Here is a 17,894-nt window from a genome sequence, read left to right as displayed (position 1 = left end):
TTGGAATGAAAATATTTGGCTTTAGTAGAAATGATATAAGGAATTATGTACAAATAAATATTAAGTTTTAAGCTTTAAGGTATTTTATGGTAAGATAAGGTTAAAATAAATTAAGGTAAATTGAATGACAGAATATAGTGAAAGATGGAAAGGATTTGCTGAGTTAATTAATAGGTTAGACTGTTAAGATAAATTACTCAATAAAAATTGAGAAAGATGGAAAGAATTTGCTGAAACAAATAACTAAACTAGAATACAAAAAGGGAGATGTGAGGAGGTCGATGAAACAAGTAAATGAAAGATAAAGATATGGAATATTGGATGTGTGTGGTTTTTTTTATTCTTATTGTTGTATTGATTTTATGTTGTTTTTTCTTTTTCTTTTTTCCTTTTTTTGATGTATTGTTATGTATGTTTTGTTAAATTTTTTGTTTTTTTGTTTTTTTCTTTTTTCTGTAATTTTTGAAACTTCTAATAAATATCATTTAAAAAAAATAATAAAGAAAGAAAGAAAAATAAAGTGAGATGAGCGCCGCAACCCCAGAGTCGGTCACGACTGGACCTAATGGTCAGGGGTCCCTTTACCTTTACTTAAGGTTGCCAAGTTGCAACTTGGAGATCCCACCTGCCCATTTGTGGACATCCAGTGAAGCTGAATGCTGAAAGATTGAGGACAGATAAAAGGAAGTCTCCACCCCCATCGTTCAGCCTGGACAATGAGATCCAGCGCCAAGGGCTTTCTGGCAGTTCCCTCATTGTGAGAAGTGAGGGTACAGGGAACCAGGCAGAGGGCCTTCTCAGTAGTGGTGCCCGCCCTGTGGAAAGCCCTCCCATCAGATGTCAAGAAAATAAGCAGCTATCCTATTTTTAGAAGACATCTGAAGGCCGCCCTGTTTAGGGACGTTTTTAATATTTAATGCTGCATTGTTTTTAACACTTGATTGGGAGCCGCCCAGAGTGGCTGGGGAAACTCAGCCAGATGGGCGGGGTATAAATAATATATTATTATTATTATTATTATTATTATTATTATTATTATTATTATGTAGTTCTTCACCCAGCACATAGGTGAACTCTTGAATTCATTCCCACAAGAGGCAGTGATGGCCACCCACTTGGGTGGCTTTAAAAGAGGATTGGGCCATTTCATGAAGGGCGCAGCTATCAGTGGCTGCCAGACATGATCCTTCAGTGCCACTTGCTGGAAACTGCCAAAGGGGAGGGTGCTGTTGTGCTCCTGTTCTGCTTTCCCACAGGCACCTGGTTGGCCACTGTGAGAACAGGAGGCGGAACTAGATGGCCCATCTTAGGTTCATTTGCTGCTCTGCTGCTGCAAAGGAGAATGCAGCTGTGGTCCTTCCACCTCATGCTCTTCCTCTGTTGCCTGGCATAGTTGTTTTAGAACTGTCCTAAGATATTCTGCTGCCTGTGGCAAAAACCACCACCACCACCAAGATGGGACCCTCTATTCCATGTACAGAAGCAGTTGATGAAACCATGTCCTCCACCATGCCTGAGAGCACACACAGCTATGTCCCCCCAAAACTTGCAACTGCTCCAAGCCCACGCCCCATCTCTAAGCATTTCCTGCCAGGAAAGAGGGGAAGATGAGCAATGTGACCAGCATACTAAGGGGTCCAAGTTTGGGGTGCTCCACTGTTAAAGAGGCAGCAGGATCTCTAGAGCAGTTACCTAATTTCCAGCTGTGCATGGTGGACTGCCAAGCTGAACCATCCCCAAGTATATGGTAAACACACATTTTCTTTGGCCTGCCCTGTCTTCAGCTTTCTTATACTTCCTGAATGCACCTCATTAGTAAAACCAAATGCACAATTAAACGTTTTGGCCAAAGGCATTTTTAAAGCCAAACATGCACAAGAATGGGAAAGGATAAAAAAGTAGAAAGCCTCTTTGTTAAAAGCTCACTTCTGGATCTGGCTGCCGTGGATTGTGATAGAAGACTTGAGTGAGAGCATTATTTTAGCAGGCTGGCTCTGGCGCTATAGCAGCAGGAGACAAGAGCACCTGGCTAAGGGCTGTTGCTCCATATTTGCCAGGGGCAGCAGACTCAGTACAGTTATTGTGACTTGTGAAATGAGGTGTGTCATTCACTTGAATGGTGTGCATTATTGCATTTATCTGAATTTAGATCTTGGGTGTTTCATGTCTTTTTTTCTTTCCAAGCAATTTCAAATAATTCAAACAAAAGTTTAAGTATAGAAAGCCAGCAGGGGCATGCAAAGTAACAATTTGGAGGTTAGATTCCTCAGTTGGAGGAACTGGGACCTGCTCCAACTCCAGTCCTGACAGTAGCTCATGGGAACCACAATGAAAATACTTGACTATTAGTACAGTATAAAAACAGGCCAATAAATACAGATTTAATTCATGTGTGACTGTGAGACACTCATCAAAATTGCAATGTGCAGAGGAATTTTGTGATGGTGATGGAGCTTCTGGCAGTGAGTGGCTGAGTTGCCTGAATGTAGAGTACCCCTACAGAGGGGCAGAGTACACCGAGAGACCACTGGCTCCCATTGGCCAAGCTGCTCTGATTGTTGAGATTGGGGGTGGCAAGGTAGTGAGAAGGCAAGAGGACGAGGTAATGTGGAATATCTAAGACAAGGGAGTTGTCCAAGGAAGGAGCATGAAAGGGATGGGAAAAGAGGAGAGGAAATGGGCAGAAGAGGGAAGAGTACTTGGACAAGAGCTGAAGAGGTTAAGAGAGCTTAGTTTGAAATCACCAGCCAAATATTTGACTGGAGACCTTTAATGTCCCTTTGTTGTGATGTGAGGAAGGAAGCAGCTGAAATGTAACATACCTCTCAGATACTAGACCATAGCTGTCAACTTTTCCCTTTTCTTGCGAGGAATCCTATTCGGAATAAGGGAATTTCCCTTTAAAAAGGGGAAAAGTTGACAGCTATGTACTAGACTACTGGTGCAAACACATTTTGTGCGATAGAAGGCATGCGGGCTGTTTGTGCAGAGGGTCTCTGCTATAAACATCTATTATAATAAATGTTAAGTGGCCTTCGTCCAATAGGAGCACCTGTATAGAGAATGCTTGCAGAATGTCAGTGGGGTGCACCATCTTGGACTAAACCTGAACTTTAAAGAAAAGCTCTGTCAAAGTTTCAGTAATTTTAGCTTGTGTCTCACTGTAGTTTTATGGAAGGTTTTACTAGCTGCCAGAAGAATGATCTAAGCAATTTCAAGGCACACTAAATACAATTCCCATGGAAAAAAACATCAGCCCACATTTTCAGCTGTGAACCACCTTCCTGTGAGCTGTGATAATAACTGAATCCACACCCATATCATTGTAACAAAATGTGGTCAATTGAGCTTCAGGAGCATCATTGAAAATATTCAAGAAAAGCAAGAGACATCCACCCTACTTTAACATTAGCGATAGGTAGCAACTTCCCCAAAGTACTAGAATTTATTCTGTGCCACAAGTTTTTTCTATGAATCCACATTAATTTCAGACTCCTTCAGTATACAATGGAGACACAGAGGTATCACTTCTTTTTTGGAAGAACTAAAATAAATAAATCACTTGCTTATTCACCCTCAATTTTCTTTTCTCATCAGGAGCTCATTGAGGTTGACAGTGAAGTTGTGTTTGAACTGGCTTCATACATCTTGCAGGTAAGTTATGTCAGATTTGTCCTTTTTATCTTCCAACTTTCAAGACTTGCCACTTAAGGATTTAAAAATAAATAAATAAAACACATATATTCAAATATAGGGAAATGAGCTCAACATTTTAGCCCATGTCTCAAAGCAGCTTCTTACACCGTGACTCGTGTGCGCACATATGTAGAAACATGCCACTTGCTAGATCTGTGTTGTGCCACATTGCTCTGTGGATGACCCGAGATACAAAGATTCAAATCCCCACTTGGACATGAAGCCCAGTGGGTGACCTTGGGCCAGTCACCAACTCTCAGCTTAGAAGATGTGGAGAGCTGTTTGATGCAACCTTGAGTTCCTTGGAGGAATGTGCTAGTTCATAGTCCAGGCATATGAACATGTATGCAGACATGGGAGCTACCCTGAGACTGAAAAGCAAAGTAACCTTAGTTTTATAGTGTTCATAATTCAACTGGGATGGCCCTTTGTTGTTACTATTTTACTTATTTATTCCAATAATGTACATTCAACACACCTGCCAAAAGCACTCTAGGAAAACAGGGTTGCCAGTAGCCTGCTTTTGGTTAGGATGATTTGGCATCGGGAATCATCACTTTGAAGACAATGAATCTCCTGGCATTTATAAAGTGTAGAGTCGTAAGTACACAGAGAAATAATTAATCACTAATATGCAATCGTTGCGTGTTATTTAAGTTTCCTGAAACCCCATTTGTATTTTCCTGAAAAGGTGTTCACAGCTTGTGGCCCACAAAGTCTACCAATATATTGGGGCAGGCCAGGGGTGTAAAAAGTCCCCTCTTGGTTGGTTTGCAGTCCCAATAAGACAGCCAGTTCAGAAAGTTTCCCAGGCTGCATTTTACTTGTCAGGTCAAAGTTTGTGCAAGGCTGCTCCACTCGTACATCACACTCCTTGTTAAACTGAAGGTGAATTTGCAAGCCTGACTTGAACCTGTTTCACGAAGCCCCAATGCAGACATAAGTATGATTTGCACTAGCAATTGCTTGTTGTATTAATGATGGTTGGAGTCCTGCATGTACAGTGAAACCATTGCTTAGTCTTCCAAATTAAGTTCTGCCCACCATAGGTTGTATCCAACTAAGCTCTACTCAAAGTATACCCATTAAAATCAATGGACCCAAGTTGATCACATTCATCATTTTCAGTTGGTCTGCTCTATGGAGGACGAACATTGGATGCAACCCCATATATACAGACCAACAAGACTTGCGTCTCACTTTGTTAAAAAGATACATGGAAACTGCTTTAGCCATGGTTTGTTCATAGCAGATGTATCACTTAATGGCCTGGTTTTCATACCACCGTAAGACATGTTTGGAACTGCAGAAATATGCTGGCTCCCCAAAAGGAGCTTGCACCTACTTTCTTCCAACTTCCTCCAGCTCAGTGCAGCATGTCAACTTAGTCAAGGCTTGACTTAGCATGTCATCTAAACCCAGGCTTGTAGTTAAGCTCTCTCCACCAGGGGCTGTAACCAATCTTGGCTCATGGTTAAGGAGGGAAGAGGCTAACTTTTTGTTGTTGTTGCTTGCTACCCTAGACTCCTACTGGGGAAGGGCAGAATAGAAATTGTTGTTATTATCATTATTACTAGGCGGATGAGATTTTTAAAATAATCAGTCTTCAGTGCTTGTTAAATACTTAATTATAAAACCAAGACCATTGAAATGTTAATTCAGTTCCATTGGCTTTCATAAGCTTGTATTGTACCACGCTGGGAGCTAGCCCCATGATATAATTAGCAGAAATGGAGATTGCCAACCCCAAGGGTACTATAAAGTAACTGTTTTTTCCTTCCGCTGTAGCCCCAGTTAATTGATTGCCAATTAAATGGAATTAACAAACACAATTGTAAATTCTACTCTAGACATCCACAAACATTTCCTTGGAGCCTTAGCAATCAATTAATTTGAATTACAGCAGGAGTAGTTAAGTCTAGTAAAACCTCCATAGTGGAACTGCTTCTGAAGTGGTTGTGCTATGGTTACGCAGTCATGCTGAACAAAGTTTGACTTTTGTTTCCTGCACAGGAAATGCTCTGGATGTATAGAGAGGTTTGGCAAGGAGGGCATTTTCAGTCACAATTATATGGCATCCATGCTATTTTATTGGGTAAGATGGGCCTGCACAACTGGTGATGCACCAATCTGAGGCAGCCCACACAGCCTGACCTGCAACCATCCAGTTGCTTGGCTTCTTTCAAAGTGAAAGGAAGGCCTTCTTCAAGCCTTGCAGATAGTTGTTTTGGAAGCCACATTTTCCTTTCTGGCACCTGCCAAACTGGCTTTTATCACAGAGAGATCTTCTTTTCTAGGGAAGAAGCAAAGAACTTCCCTTCTATTATTTACTCCTGAAAATCATTCAGTTAAATGCAGGGAGGTTTGCTTAGCAATGTCCTTTCTGAATTTAAGAATTACACAGTCACTTTGATAAGCACTATTGAGTCACTCAGTGGAGATCAAGAGGTATACTGGGGTATGGGAATATACAATTTACAGAATTTTCCAATAGCGAAGTGTTGAATATGTATTTAAAAATCAAACTCTGTTGAATATAAAAATCCAAGAGACACCCTGTCAGACTTGGTTCTTCTGTCAGGAGCGTAATATGGCTGGAATTGGAAAAAACGAAACTTTTACAGGTTTAGGCTGGCCTAAAACTAGGCTTCTGGCTTGGGGAAACTTAGCTCTGTTTGAGGAAGGGGACAGTAAAAGTCATTGTGAAACAGCAAATAGACTAATATTGATATAAAATGTGTATCAAGTGCTTGGCACCTATTCTACTGCCTTTGTAGCCATTGGTTCATTGAGCAATTTGATAGTAATTATGCTGCCCAAACATTTCACAAATATTTTTCATGTGTTTCTGTATGCATAATGGCTGCAATCCTAACCCTGTTTACCTGGGACAAAGCTCCACTAAATTCATTGGTGCTTACTTTTGAGTAAACATAACCATGAGTAAACATAACCATGTTTAGGATTTCAGCTTAGAGCTTTATTAAAAAAAACAAAACTGAAGCAGAAAATTCCTGTAAGAGGCCTGGGCATCTTACAGAAGGGGTCTGTTATTCAGCCCTACCTGTTTCCAGTTCAGAGCCCTGACACTTCACAATCCAAAATTACACATTCTTCTAATGGAAAACAGTAGCAAAAGTGAAGAACTTAGTTTCGATAGTAAGGATTGATAGTCAGAGTTAAGTCATAGAATCATAGAATCATAGAATCATAGAGTTGGAAGAGACCACAAGGGCCATCGAGTCCAACCCCCTGCCAAGCAGAAAACACCATCAGAGCACTCCTGACATATGGTTGTCAAGCCTCTGCTTAAAGACCTCCAAAGAAGGAGACTCCACCACACTCCTTGGCAGCAAATTCCACTGTCAAACAGCTCTTACTGTCAGGAAGTTCTTCCTAATGTTTAGGTGGAATCTTCTTTCTTGTAGTTTGGATCCATTGCTCCGTGTCCGCTTCTCTGGAGCAGCAGAAAACAACCTTTCTCCCTCCTCTATGTGACATCCTTTTATATATTTGAACATAGCTATCATATCACCCCTTAACCTCCTCTTCTCCAGGCTAAACATGCCCAGCTCCCTTAGCCGTTCCTCATAAGGCATCGTTTCCAGGCCTTTGACCATTTTGGTTGCCCTCCTCTGGACATGTTCCAGTTTGTCAGTGTCCTTCTTGAACTGTGGTGCCCAGAACTGGACACAGTACTCCAGGTGAGGTCTGACCAGAGCAGAATACAGTGGCACTATTACTTCCCTTGATCTAGATGCTATACTCCTATTGATGCAGCCCAGAATTGCATTGGCTTTTTTAGGTGCCGCGTCACACTGTTGGCTCATGTCAAGTTTGTGGTCAACCAACACTCCTAGATCCTTTTCACATGTAGTGCTCTCAAGCCAGGTGTCACCCATCTTGTATTTGTGCCTCTCATTTTTTTTGCCCAAGTGCAATACTTTACATTTCTCCCTGTTAAAATTCATCTTGTTTGTTTTGGCCCAGTTCTCTAATCTGTCAAGGTCGTTTTGAAGTGTGATCCTGTCCTCTGGGGTGTTAGCCACCCCTCCCAGTTTGGTGTCATCTGCAAATTTGATCAGGATGCCCTTGAGTCCATCATCCAAGTCGTTGATCAAGATGTTGAATAAGACCAGGCCCAAGACAGAACCCTGTGGCACCCCACTAGTCACTCTTCTCCGGGATGAAGAGGAACCATTGATGAGCACCCTTTGGGTTCGGTCAGTCAGCCAGTTACAAATCCACTGAGTGGTAGCATAGTCAAGACCGCATTTTACCAGCTTCTTTACAAGAATATCATGGGGCACCTTGTCAAATGTCTTGCTGAAATCAAGGTAGGCTACATCCACTGCGTTCCCTTCATCTACCAGGCTTGTAATTCTGTCAAAAAACGAGATCAGGTTAGTCTGACATGACTTATTTTTCAGAAATCCATGCTGACTATTGGTGATCACAGCATTCCTTTCTAGGTGCTCACAGACTGCTTGCTTAATGATCTGCTCCAGAATCTTCCCTGGTATTGATGTCAGACTGACTGGGCGGTAATTATTTGGGTCCTCTCTTTCCCCCTTTTTGAAAATAGGGACAACATTTGCCCTCCTCCAGTCTGCCGGGACTTCGCCTGTTCTCCAGGAATTCTCAAAAATGACTGCCAGTGGTTCTGAGATCACATCTGCCAGTTCTTTTAATACTCTTGGATGCAGTTCATCTGGCCCTGGAGACTTGAATACATCTAGACTAGCCAAGTATTCTTGTACTATCTCCTTAGTTATTCTGGGCTGTGTTTCCTCTGCTGAATCATTTGCTCCAAATTCTTCAGGTCGGGCATTGTTTTCTTTATTGGAGAAGACTGAGCCAAAGAAGGCATTGAGGAGTTCAGCCCTTTCTGTGTCCCCTGTTTGCATTTCACCATCTTCTCCTCTGAGTGACCCCACTGTTTCTTTCTTCTTCCTTTTGCTACGAACATACCCATAGAAGCCTTTTTTGTTGCTTTTAACCTCTCTAGCAAGCCTGAGTTCATTCTGTGCTTTAGCTTTTCTGACTTTGTGTCTACACGTGCTGGCTATTTGTTTGAATTCCTCTTTGGTGGTTTCCCCCCTTTTCCACTTTTTGTACACATCCTTTTTTAATCTTAACTCAGTTAAAAGTTCTTTAGATAGCCACCCTGGCTTCTTTAGGCACCTTCCATGTTTCCGTCTCATTGGTATTGCCTGAAGTTGTGCTTTTACTATCTCCCTCTTAACAAACTCCCAGCCATATGAACTCCTTTTCCTTTTAGTATTACTGTCCATGGGATCTCACCCAGCACTTCCCTAAGTTTTATGAAGTCGGCTTTCTTGAAGTCAAGAAATTGAGTCCTAGTATGCTTGGCTGCTCCTTTCCGCTGTATAGTGAACTTCAGAAGAGCATGATCACTTGCGCCTAATGATCCTTCCACTTCTACCCCACTAACCAGGTCATCAACATTGGTTAGGACCAGATCTAAAATGGCTGTTCCTCTTGTTCCTTCTCCCACTTTCTGGACAATGAAGTTGTCTGCAAGGCCAGTGAGGAATCTGTTTGACCTTATGCTCCTGGCTGAGTTTGACATCCAACAAATATCCGGGTAATTGAAATCCCCCATTACTACTATCTCCCTTCCTTTTGCATGCTTGGCCATCTGTTCCAGGAAGGCATCATCTATGTCCTCCGTTTGGCTTGGGGATCTATAGTAAACTCCACAATGAGGTCACTGTTATTCTTCTCTCCCTTAATTTTGACCCAAATGCTCTCACTTTGGCTTTGAGGTTCTAAATCTTGGATCTCTTCACAGGTATACACATCCCTGACATATAACGCCACTCCTCCTCCTTTCTTGTCTGGTCTGTTTCTCTGAAATAGATTGTATCCCTCCATTATTACATTCCAATCGTGGGACTTATCCCACCAGGTTTCAGTGATGCCTATTATGTCATATTTAGTTTGCTGTACCAAGAGCTCAAGCTCATCTTGTTTATTTCCCATGCTTTGCGCATTAGTGTACAGACATTGAAGTCCATTAATCATTCCCCCGTGTCTCTTCTTTAAGGATTTTTTTCCTCCCACCACTAGGTCTGCATGCTGTTTGCTCCATTTGGTCTATGACATTTGGATGATCATCTTCATCAATTGATAGACTCCTACCTTCAGGAGCACTGTCTCCCTCCCCCACATTAGTCAGTTTAAAGCCCTCCTGATGAGGTTTCTGAGATTTTTGGCAAAAACATTCCTCCCAACCATTGTGAGGTGCAGCCCATCGCTTGCCAGAAGTCCATCTTCAAGAAACTGCAGTCCGTGATCTAAGAATCCAGACTGTTCCTGTTTACACCATTTGCGAAGCCAGTTGTTCACTTCCACTATTTTTCCCTCTCTCCCTGGGCCACGTCGTTCAACTGGGAGGACAGATGAGATGACAATTTGTGCATTTAATTGCTTCAATTTCCTGCCCAGAGCCTCGTAATCTCTTTTGATCTTCTGGAGGCTATTGCTTGCAGTGTCATTGGTTCCCACATGAACCAAGAGGAAGGGGTATTTGTCAGTGGGTTTTATGATTCCTTGCAGTCGTTCAGTTACATCTTGGATCTTAGCCCCGGGGAGACAGCACACTTCCCGAGACATCTTGTCAGGCCCACAGATCACTGCTTCTGTTCCCCTCAGTAGGGAATCCCCTATCACCACTACACGCCTCCTCTTAGGTCTGGGCGGGGTTCTTCCGTGAGCTGTCCGTTCCAAGGTCGCCTGCACATTCCCTGAGGACTGACTTTGCTGCTCGTCTTCATATACCTGATCGACTGTAATAAGGGAGAGATCCTCAAATGGAGTCTGCTCTTTGTCTTCCATGCTAGGGGAGAGGACCTCAAAGTGATTGTGTATTTCTAAACAATCAGAGCGAACCCTGGGCCCCCTACTTCTTTGAGTCACGTTTCTCCATATATCTGGCTGCTGTGTTGGTGAACTAGCCTCCTTCTCAGGGGAGTCCCTTGTCTCCTCCTTGGTGGAGACGGTGTGCTCTGTTGCTTCCAAGAAGAGCTCCAGCTCTCTAATTCTTTGGAGCGTAGCTACACGTCCCTCCAGTTGCTGGACTTTGTCTTTTAAGAGGGCAATCAACATGCAATTGCTGCAGGTAAAGCTGCCTGCAACCTTTGGCAAGATGGCAAACATTGCACAGGAACCGCAGGCGACTGCAGCTGTTCCCTCCCCCTCCATCTTCAGAACGTGTCGTTGGGGGTGGCTACAGCGGTCCTCCATCATAAAAAGCGTGAAGACAGGACAAATAAATCCCCCCCAAAAAAACCTAGGTCTCCCCCAACAAACGTTTGAGACTAGCTCCCCTAAATCTAAAAGATGGATCAAACTGCTGCCCTGCAAGCTCTGATAAGCTCCTCCCACAGCTAATCACCTACCTCAACAGAAACCCTGCCCCCTCTGACCCTTGCACAGGGAGAGCAGCTAATCAGCCACAAGAAACACACAGAAGAAAACCCTTTTTGTTCCTTCTTCAGCTGCTGCCCTGCAAGCTCACAGTGTTCCCAGATGCAAGACATCTAAAACAAACATTTTGTGCTCCCTTGAGTGGTTGCTTAGGAAGTTCAAATGTTGTGAAAAGATATTGTGTCCAAAGGAAAATAAAATAAGAAACTGAGCTGTCCCAAATGTACTTGACTTACTAAAGGAATCCCAAGTCTCAATAGGACCACGTCTCTGCTTGCACAGAGTTGGTATGAGGCCAGTCTTTAGAAGATAAACAAACTTTTAGGTGTTAACCTCATGTCATGGCTACATCAGAATATTGGGGCACATCCATGCTACAATATGAGACTTTCAATTCAGCTTTGCACATAAGTTTGCAAAAGTTATTAGCCCACAAAACCTTTACAAGCCTGGTTTCCACACATAGTTATGTTGGCACATCAACAGACTACAGAAAAATTATCCAGATTTCTTCTTATTTGCCCTATCTTTCCTGCTTGGTCACCTGTAGTCAGTTCTCACACATTCCAGGTGACTAGGTTTGCAGATATTTGCATGCCTAATGTTTAAGTATTATAGTTTCCTCCAAAGAATTCAGGGATTCTGTAATGTTTGTAAGAAAGGTATGTTAGAGATCCTCACACCCTCATAGAATTATAGTTCCTTAATTTCCCTTGACTAAGTGGGGGAGGAGACTGAGGTGTAGTGTTGTGTCTTGCTTTTAGAGAACTGTGCTCTATCAGAGTGGTAAGCAGGCAAAGTACAAAGTATGGCCTACCAGTGGACCACTGCCTAGTTTTCAGTGGGTAGCCTTAATGCCTGTTGCTAGGATTCTTGTAAAGCAGGAATGGCTGAACAACTCATGTCAGTGCCAGCCAGCAAGGTCAGTGGTCAGGAATGATGAAAGTTGCAGCCCAACAACATCTGGAGAGCCACAGGTTTCCTATTGTAAAGAGTGCTGGGCTGGATAGACCCTGGATTTGACCCTGTGCAACACTTACTATGTTCCTAAGCAAGATTGCATACTCAAAATCACTTAGCACACTAGTCTTTAATTATCATGTCTTTAACTATCCAGAGATTCTGAATATGAAGACTTCTTTGTAAATTTAAAACATGAATCCATGGGGATTCTGACTGAGAAAGGCTGAAGTTGCCTCGCCCTTCCTTAAGGTGCATGTATTGGGACAGTACATTGAATCACCAGGATACCCCCATCAGCCACCTATTCAGGCTTCTTAAAGTTGACAGTTGTAAACGCTATGATGACATTTTGTTTTGAAGATGGGGTCATTTAAAATGCTTTGGAATGCTTTTATTTGACGTATCTAGAAATGTATTTTTCTTCATGTGTATATGCAAATTAAGTGATGCTTTATGCTCTGCCCCCTTTTCACAATTTTACAGGAAGCAAAAGGAGATTTTTCAAGGTGAGTTTTGCATCCATATTCTTCAGTTAATTATTTTAAAGGAAAAATGATTGTTGTTAAACTAGAACATGTGCCTTATAATTATGTAGTATAGCTCTTAATAGTTGTTGCATCCTAGAGTCAATTTTTTCTACTTGTCATTCAACCCACAAATACAGAATTTAAAGGAAATGCAAAAGCTTGTTCATGCTTCGTACATAAATGATGTGTTTGTGGAATTCAGGAAACACAATACTGTCTATCTCCGTACAGCAGAAGGAACTCTCTGAGGAAATGACTTGGCTTCCCATTTCCTTAAACATACATCCAAAAAATGACTGTTTTACATTTACAGTTCTCCCTGGTCTGGCTTAAAAAGAGGTCACTTATAATTGCATAGGTGTTGGCTGCATAGTGCCCCCAAACACCCCCTGCCCTGGAAGAGCTGGTGGGTCCTTGACTAGGTTTCTCCCTCAAGCCAGCTGCATCCTGTATATCAGCGTTAGGCCCACTCAGGACCAGTGAGTCTGCTCACAGCACAATGATTGCCCCAGCTGAACCTATGACACATGCTAAGGCAGTGTATTTGCCTGCACTCACCCCTCTAGTCCCGAAGGCTTATAAAATGCCACTATTTAGAATTTAGAACTTCTAACTAACCCCCAAAATTAAGCAATAAAATACACCATTAAGCACCTCAATCTGAAAACGTTAGGAACACAGAACGATGCAGGTCACACTTTGCTGTAGGAGAGGCTGAGACTCTGACACATCACTTTCAGAACCTCAAGCAGCTTGTGAAATCCTGACGTATTTGTGACTAGGAAACACAAGCCTGTTCTTGTTTATATTTCTCAACTCCTAGCATTTCAGATTAGCTTAGTCACTGCAGTTCAGTAACAGGGCCAGGAGAAGTATTTAGATATTTTAGCATGCAAGTTGATTTATTGCAGCAACACCACAGAAGAGATGTGGCCAGCCTGTGTCGGTTTTGGTGCAATGCTAGCAAGCAAAGTATAACACTTGGAACAAAAATACAGCAATATTTAAATACTCTCCTAGAACATCTGTTACAAAAAATAAAAAACCATATTGTGTTTTATGTGTCCTAACTTTCTTCACTTTTCTCACACAATTCATATGCTACTCATATACACAATTTATTTATTATATATTCCTTTATTTATTATATATTTTGTTTATGACATTTATATACTATTCAGCCAACCAGATTTTCTGAGTGGTTTATACAAACAATAAAATATACAGTTCACAGTAAAACTCAAAAACCGAAGCAAAATAAATCACAATGCAGAAACCCCAGCAAAAAACCCCCAGCCAACTAAATTTATTTATTTAGTTAGTTATTTTATTTTGAATATTTATAGATCACCCTTCCTCAGCAATATGTCAGTTTGATTTTATATATATTTAAAATACACACACTATTGCAAACATAGCTAAGAGGATATATACAAACTAAAATATTTGTGTAACTAAAATTTTAAAACGCAGGTGCATACATCACTTCTGAGGAATAAACCTTGTGTTACTACACCGTAAAAGCTTAGGTGAATAAGCTATATTCAGTTGCTGTCTGAAATTCAGCAATATGGGAGACAGACGCACCTCTAGGGGGGAACATTGCAGAGTTGGGTTCATAGAATGGATAAGGCCTTTCTGCCTGGCCCCTCACCCTATATTCTGGCTGGGGCTGCCTCAAGGATTGTGTTGGTTGCTATTGGAGGGCGCCCTTCTGTAGATAACTGGGCCCTGAACTATTTCTTGGCTGTGAAACCCTGAGCAATCTATAAGTCTTTCTAAATAAATAAATAATTTAAATAAATAAAATAAAACTACATACCTGCATGCTACATAAAAACACAGCAGTTAAAACCATGCCAAACATTCACAGACAGCGTTCTACTGTCCAATCAATAAAATGTTGCCTGTTGTCATACCTTAAATACATAAATAGATTGCCAATTAAAAACATATCTACTTGAAAATGAATAGATTGCCAAGGCAGGATTGCCAAATGCAGAAGGGGAGAGAAATCTCTACATATTGGGAACTTCCGGGAAGGAATAATGGTGGACTAGACATTGGCTGTGGATACTCCTGTTAGCAAAGATAATTATGCAGTGATTAAGATAACCAAGGTAGATATCATGGTTATCACAACCCCCTTTTGAGATAAGGGAGTTCAGAGATAAAGCCTCACATGATCAGAAGCAGACATTCTTCACACTGGAGGCACAAGTTTTTGTGGGTGGAGAACCGTCTTGAGCGAGGGACAGTCATTGAGCCCACACACAGCATAAGAGCTCTTAATTAGAGCACCAGGTCAGCAAAATTCTTTTAATTATTATTAAGACTGGAAGTAAAGAAAAAATGGATTTTCTATCTGCCAGTTAAATGGCACCCAGAATGGAAATGAATTGATGAGTAACAAAGAAGTGCTAATTAACGGGCTTGAATATAAATCAAGAGGCTTAAATTAACTACTGATGGCCTTGAAAGATCCCATCTGATAAATGGCTTTGAATTTGTGTGAAATCTTTACTTTAAATAACCGATGAATCTTTGTACCGTATATCCTGAATTTGCGTTGGAGACTAATCTTAACGTTATGTGAAGAAAGGAATGTTTAAATGCAAGATCCTAGAAGGGAGATTGCCAAGGGAAAACCTAACAGAAAAAAGGCAAAAAATAATAATGCTGAAGACTTTACCAATCGTTGATAGCATAAGACGAATGTTGAATGAGCAGTTCACAGAATTAAAAGCTGAGATGCGTAGAATTTCAAGAGAATTTGGATCAGAGATATTTCAGATTAAAGAACTCACAGGACCTGTTGGAGAGGATTTAGAATCGCCTCTGCCTGAGTTTGAGACAGCCTCTGACCATGGATTGGGCTGCATGGCCTTGCAACTGTCTGGAGGAGGAGGCAGATGAAGGACTCTGTTGTGATGCCAGGAGAGATAAATGGATTTACAATCAGAGTTCTTGAGAGCTGATCACAGATGACAGATGATGGAGATGTGGTTGAAAGGGGAAGGTACGATTGCACAACGAAACGCCTATAAACCTATGATGATTGGTGTGCATTTTTGGGGGAGGGGTGGAGAAAAAAGGACTATTATTAGGATCTGTGGGAACCCTTGGCGAGAAACGCATCATATTGGACTGGAAAAAGACCATCTTGGACATTTAATGATAATAAAAATTCAAGAGCTACTTTTGGACTTCTTGAGTGGATAACAGTGAATCTGAGATGCTTGGGATGGAATATCAAGAAAAAACACTTAGCAGACTGAGAAGCAGCTTTATAATACTTCTACATGTTATCCTGGAGTGCATGCTTTGAATATTTTGAATAATTATCATATACATAATTGGCAAACAGAGAATTGGGAGTTCATCTTTTTTATCTCCCCCCCCCTTACTTCATTTCTTTTCTTATCTCTTTGTGATCTCCAATTTATGCTTTCCTTCTGTTTATTTTTGAAGTTCTCTATTTGGATAAACGAAGCTACACACAGGAAGGTGATAGACAGGAGATGAAGGTCTCTCCATCAGGGAAGAGAGGATCTCCCAGGGTGGGAGGCTGGGGGAGAAGGGGGAAGCTCCCTGGGGAGAGCTGTGTCTGGATAAGGGTTAAGATACAATTGAGGGCTTTGTATTTATCCTCCTCCTCCTCCTCCTCCTCCTCTTCTTCTTCTTTTCCTTCTCTTATTCTTGGTTTTTTTCTCTCTCTCTCATTGTATTTTATGTGGAAAACTTTCAATGAAAAATGATTCAAAAAGAAAGAAGTCTCTACATATTAGAATTAGGAATATTGGGATTCTGGTCCTATGGTTCTATGAGGCTACCAAAACAAACCCAGCTAGGAGAACCACCGTTTGTTATCAACAGACTCTTCAATTCTGTGGATTCTTAGGAGAGCCAGACAGTAATTATTTGAAAGCCCCAGAGTCAATAAAAGCATCAGTAGTGTAACTTCCTTCAGCAGTTCTTCAGAAAGAATTTACTGTGCTAGTTTTAAGATAATCCCCACCTCCACCAAAACAAATTTACATAACCTCAGTGCTGATCTTGTTACTCAAGTCAGTATTGATTTGTTTTATGTTTTAAAAAAGAAATGAAGCAGCCCTTAGAAGGGGGCTTGTTTAGAGAAAAGCAAGCCGCAAGGGCTGGTTCACACCTAAGCCAGCACTCTGGTTTGTTTCCTCGAGTGAAGTAGACGGAGGGAAGGGGAGCATGATTTGAGCAGCCTGCACCAGCACACCTTCTGGTTCTTGATAAGTCACAGTTTGCTTAACTCTGGTTTGCCATCATACATGAACCAAGCCACTGTGTGTCAGTGCTCAAAAACTGTCAGATATCAGATGCACCAAGGCCTACAAAAGCCACACAAGGAGTCTCTCTGAAAGTGAGATGAAGGAGATGGAAAAGAGCTATGGAGTACTAAATGGTGATAATGAGACAGGAAGAAAGGCAGAGGAGTAATTTGCCACTAAGCAATGTATTTGCATAATGAAAATGTACTGTTTGTAATTTTCATTCCTTGAAATGAACTTGTAGTTAAGCAATTAGTGTTTGAGAATAAATGACAGGAGCCAGCTTGCTGCCTTGCTTAATTGCACCACAAGGATAGTGATAGCATTGCAGTTCTGCTAGCATTTTTTCCCTGAAAATGTTCTGATTTTGCCTGATTTAATTTAAATTTAAAGCAGACCTGTGCAACTTGTGATCCATATATCAGAGCCAGCTTTCTCCTGCAAAAAGAACACCAGTTGTCAGACACCTGATGGGCCACAGTACAGGGCTGGTAGACTGTGTTCAGCTGGGTGGGTCAAAAGGGTTGTGATACAGAGAAACATAAATATATATTCAGAAGCAGCCATAGGGTTCCCTGCTCCCAGACTGGTCCTCTCAGCCTTGACAAAATCCCAGTTGCACTTGGGTACTGCAGGGTCTATGTCTATAAAGCAGAAGGGATATATTTTAAATGGCTTCACCTCTCTAGTTTGCATGGTCCATCTTCCATTTAACCTCCCTGCCCTCTGTTGTTTCAGGCATTTTTCTCCCCACAATGACTCACTCAGCTGGGAGGGAAATTGCTTGAAGCAATGATACCCAGGCTGCGTACACACTGTACACTGAAGCACAGCTCCCCCCCCCCCCCCACACACACAGGATCCCGGACAGTGTGGTTTGTTAAGGGTGCTGTGGGTTATGGCTCTGTGAGGGGTGCACCACAGTTCCCAGGATTCTTTGGGTGGGGTGGGGTGA

General features: G+C 41.7%; 1 protein-coding gene across 10 annotated transcripts in view; it reads left to right on the top strand.

Moving 5' to 3' along the window:
* FRMD4A (FERM domain containing 4A) overlaps positions 1-17,894 on the top strand; it is a 426,455-nt gene that overhangs the window by 331,186 nt on the left and 77,375 nt on the right. For 9 of the 10 annotated variants that reach the window (XM_083574960.1, XM_083574962.1, XM_083574966.1 and 6 more), the window contains 2 exons: positions 3,598-3,654; positions 12,595-12,617. In XM_083574960.1, the coding sequence (XP_083431086.1) occupies positions 3,598-3,654; positions 12,595-12,617 (80 nt within the window). Of the gene's footprint in view, positions 1-3,597; positions 3,655-5,817; positions 6,880-11,234; positions 12,618-17,894 lie in introns of those variants that run through there. The other variant, XM_083574969.1, reaches the window with a different exon arrangement.

The sequence above is a fragment of the Podarcis filfolensis genome, assembly GCF_964270895.1.
Source record: "Podarcis filfolensis genome assembly, chromosome: 10".
In the NCBI taxonomy this organism is placed as follows: domain Eukaryota; kingdom Metazoa; phylum Chordata; class Lepidosauria; order Squamata; family Lacertidae; genus Podarcis; species Podarcis filfolensis.
The sequence above is the reverse complement of the archived record's forward strand: the minus strand, read 5'-3'. Positions and strand labels throughout refer to the sequence as shown.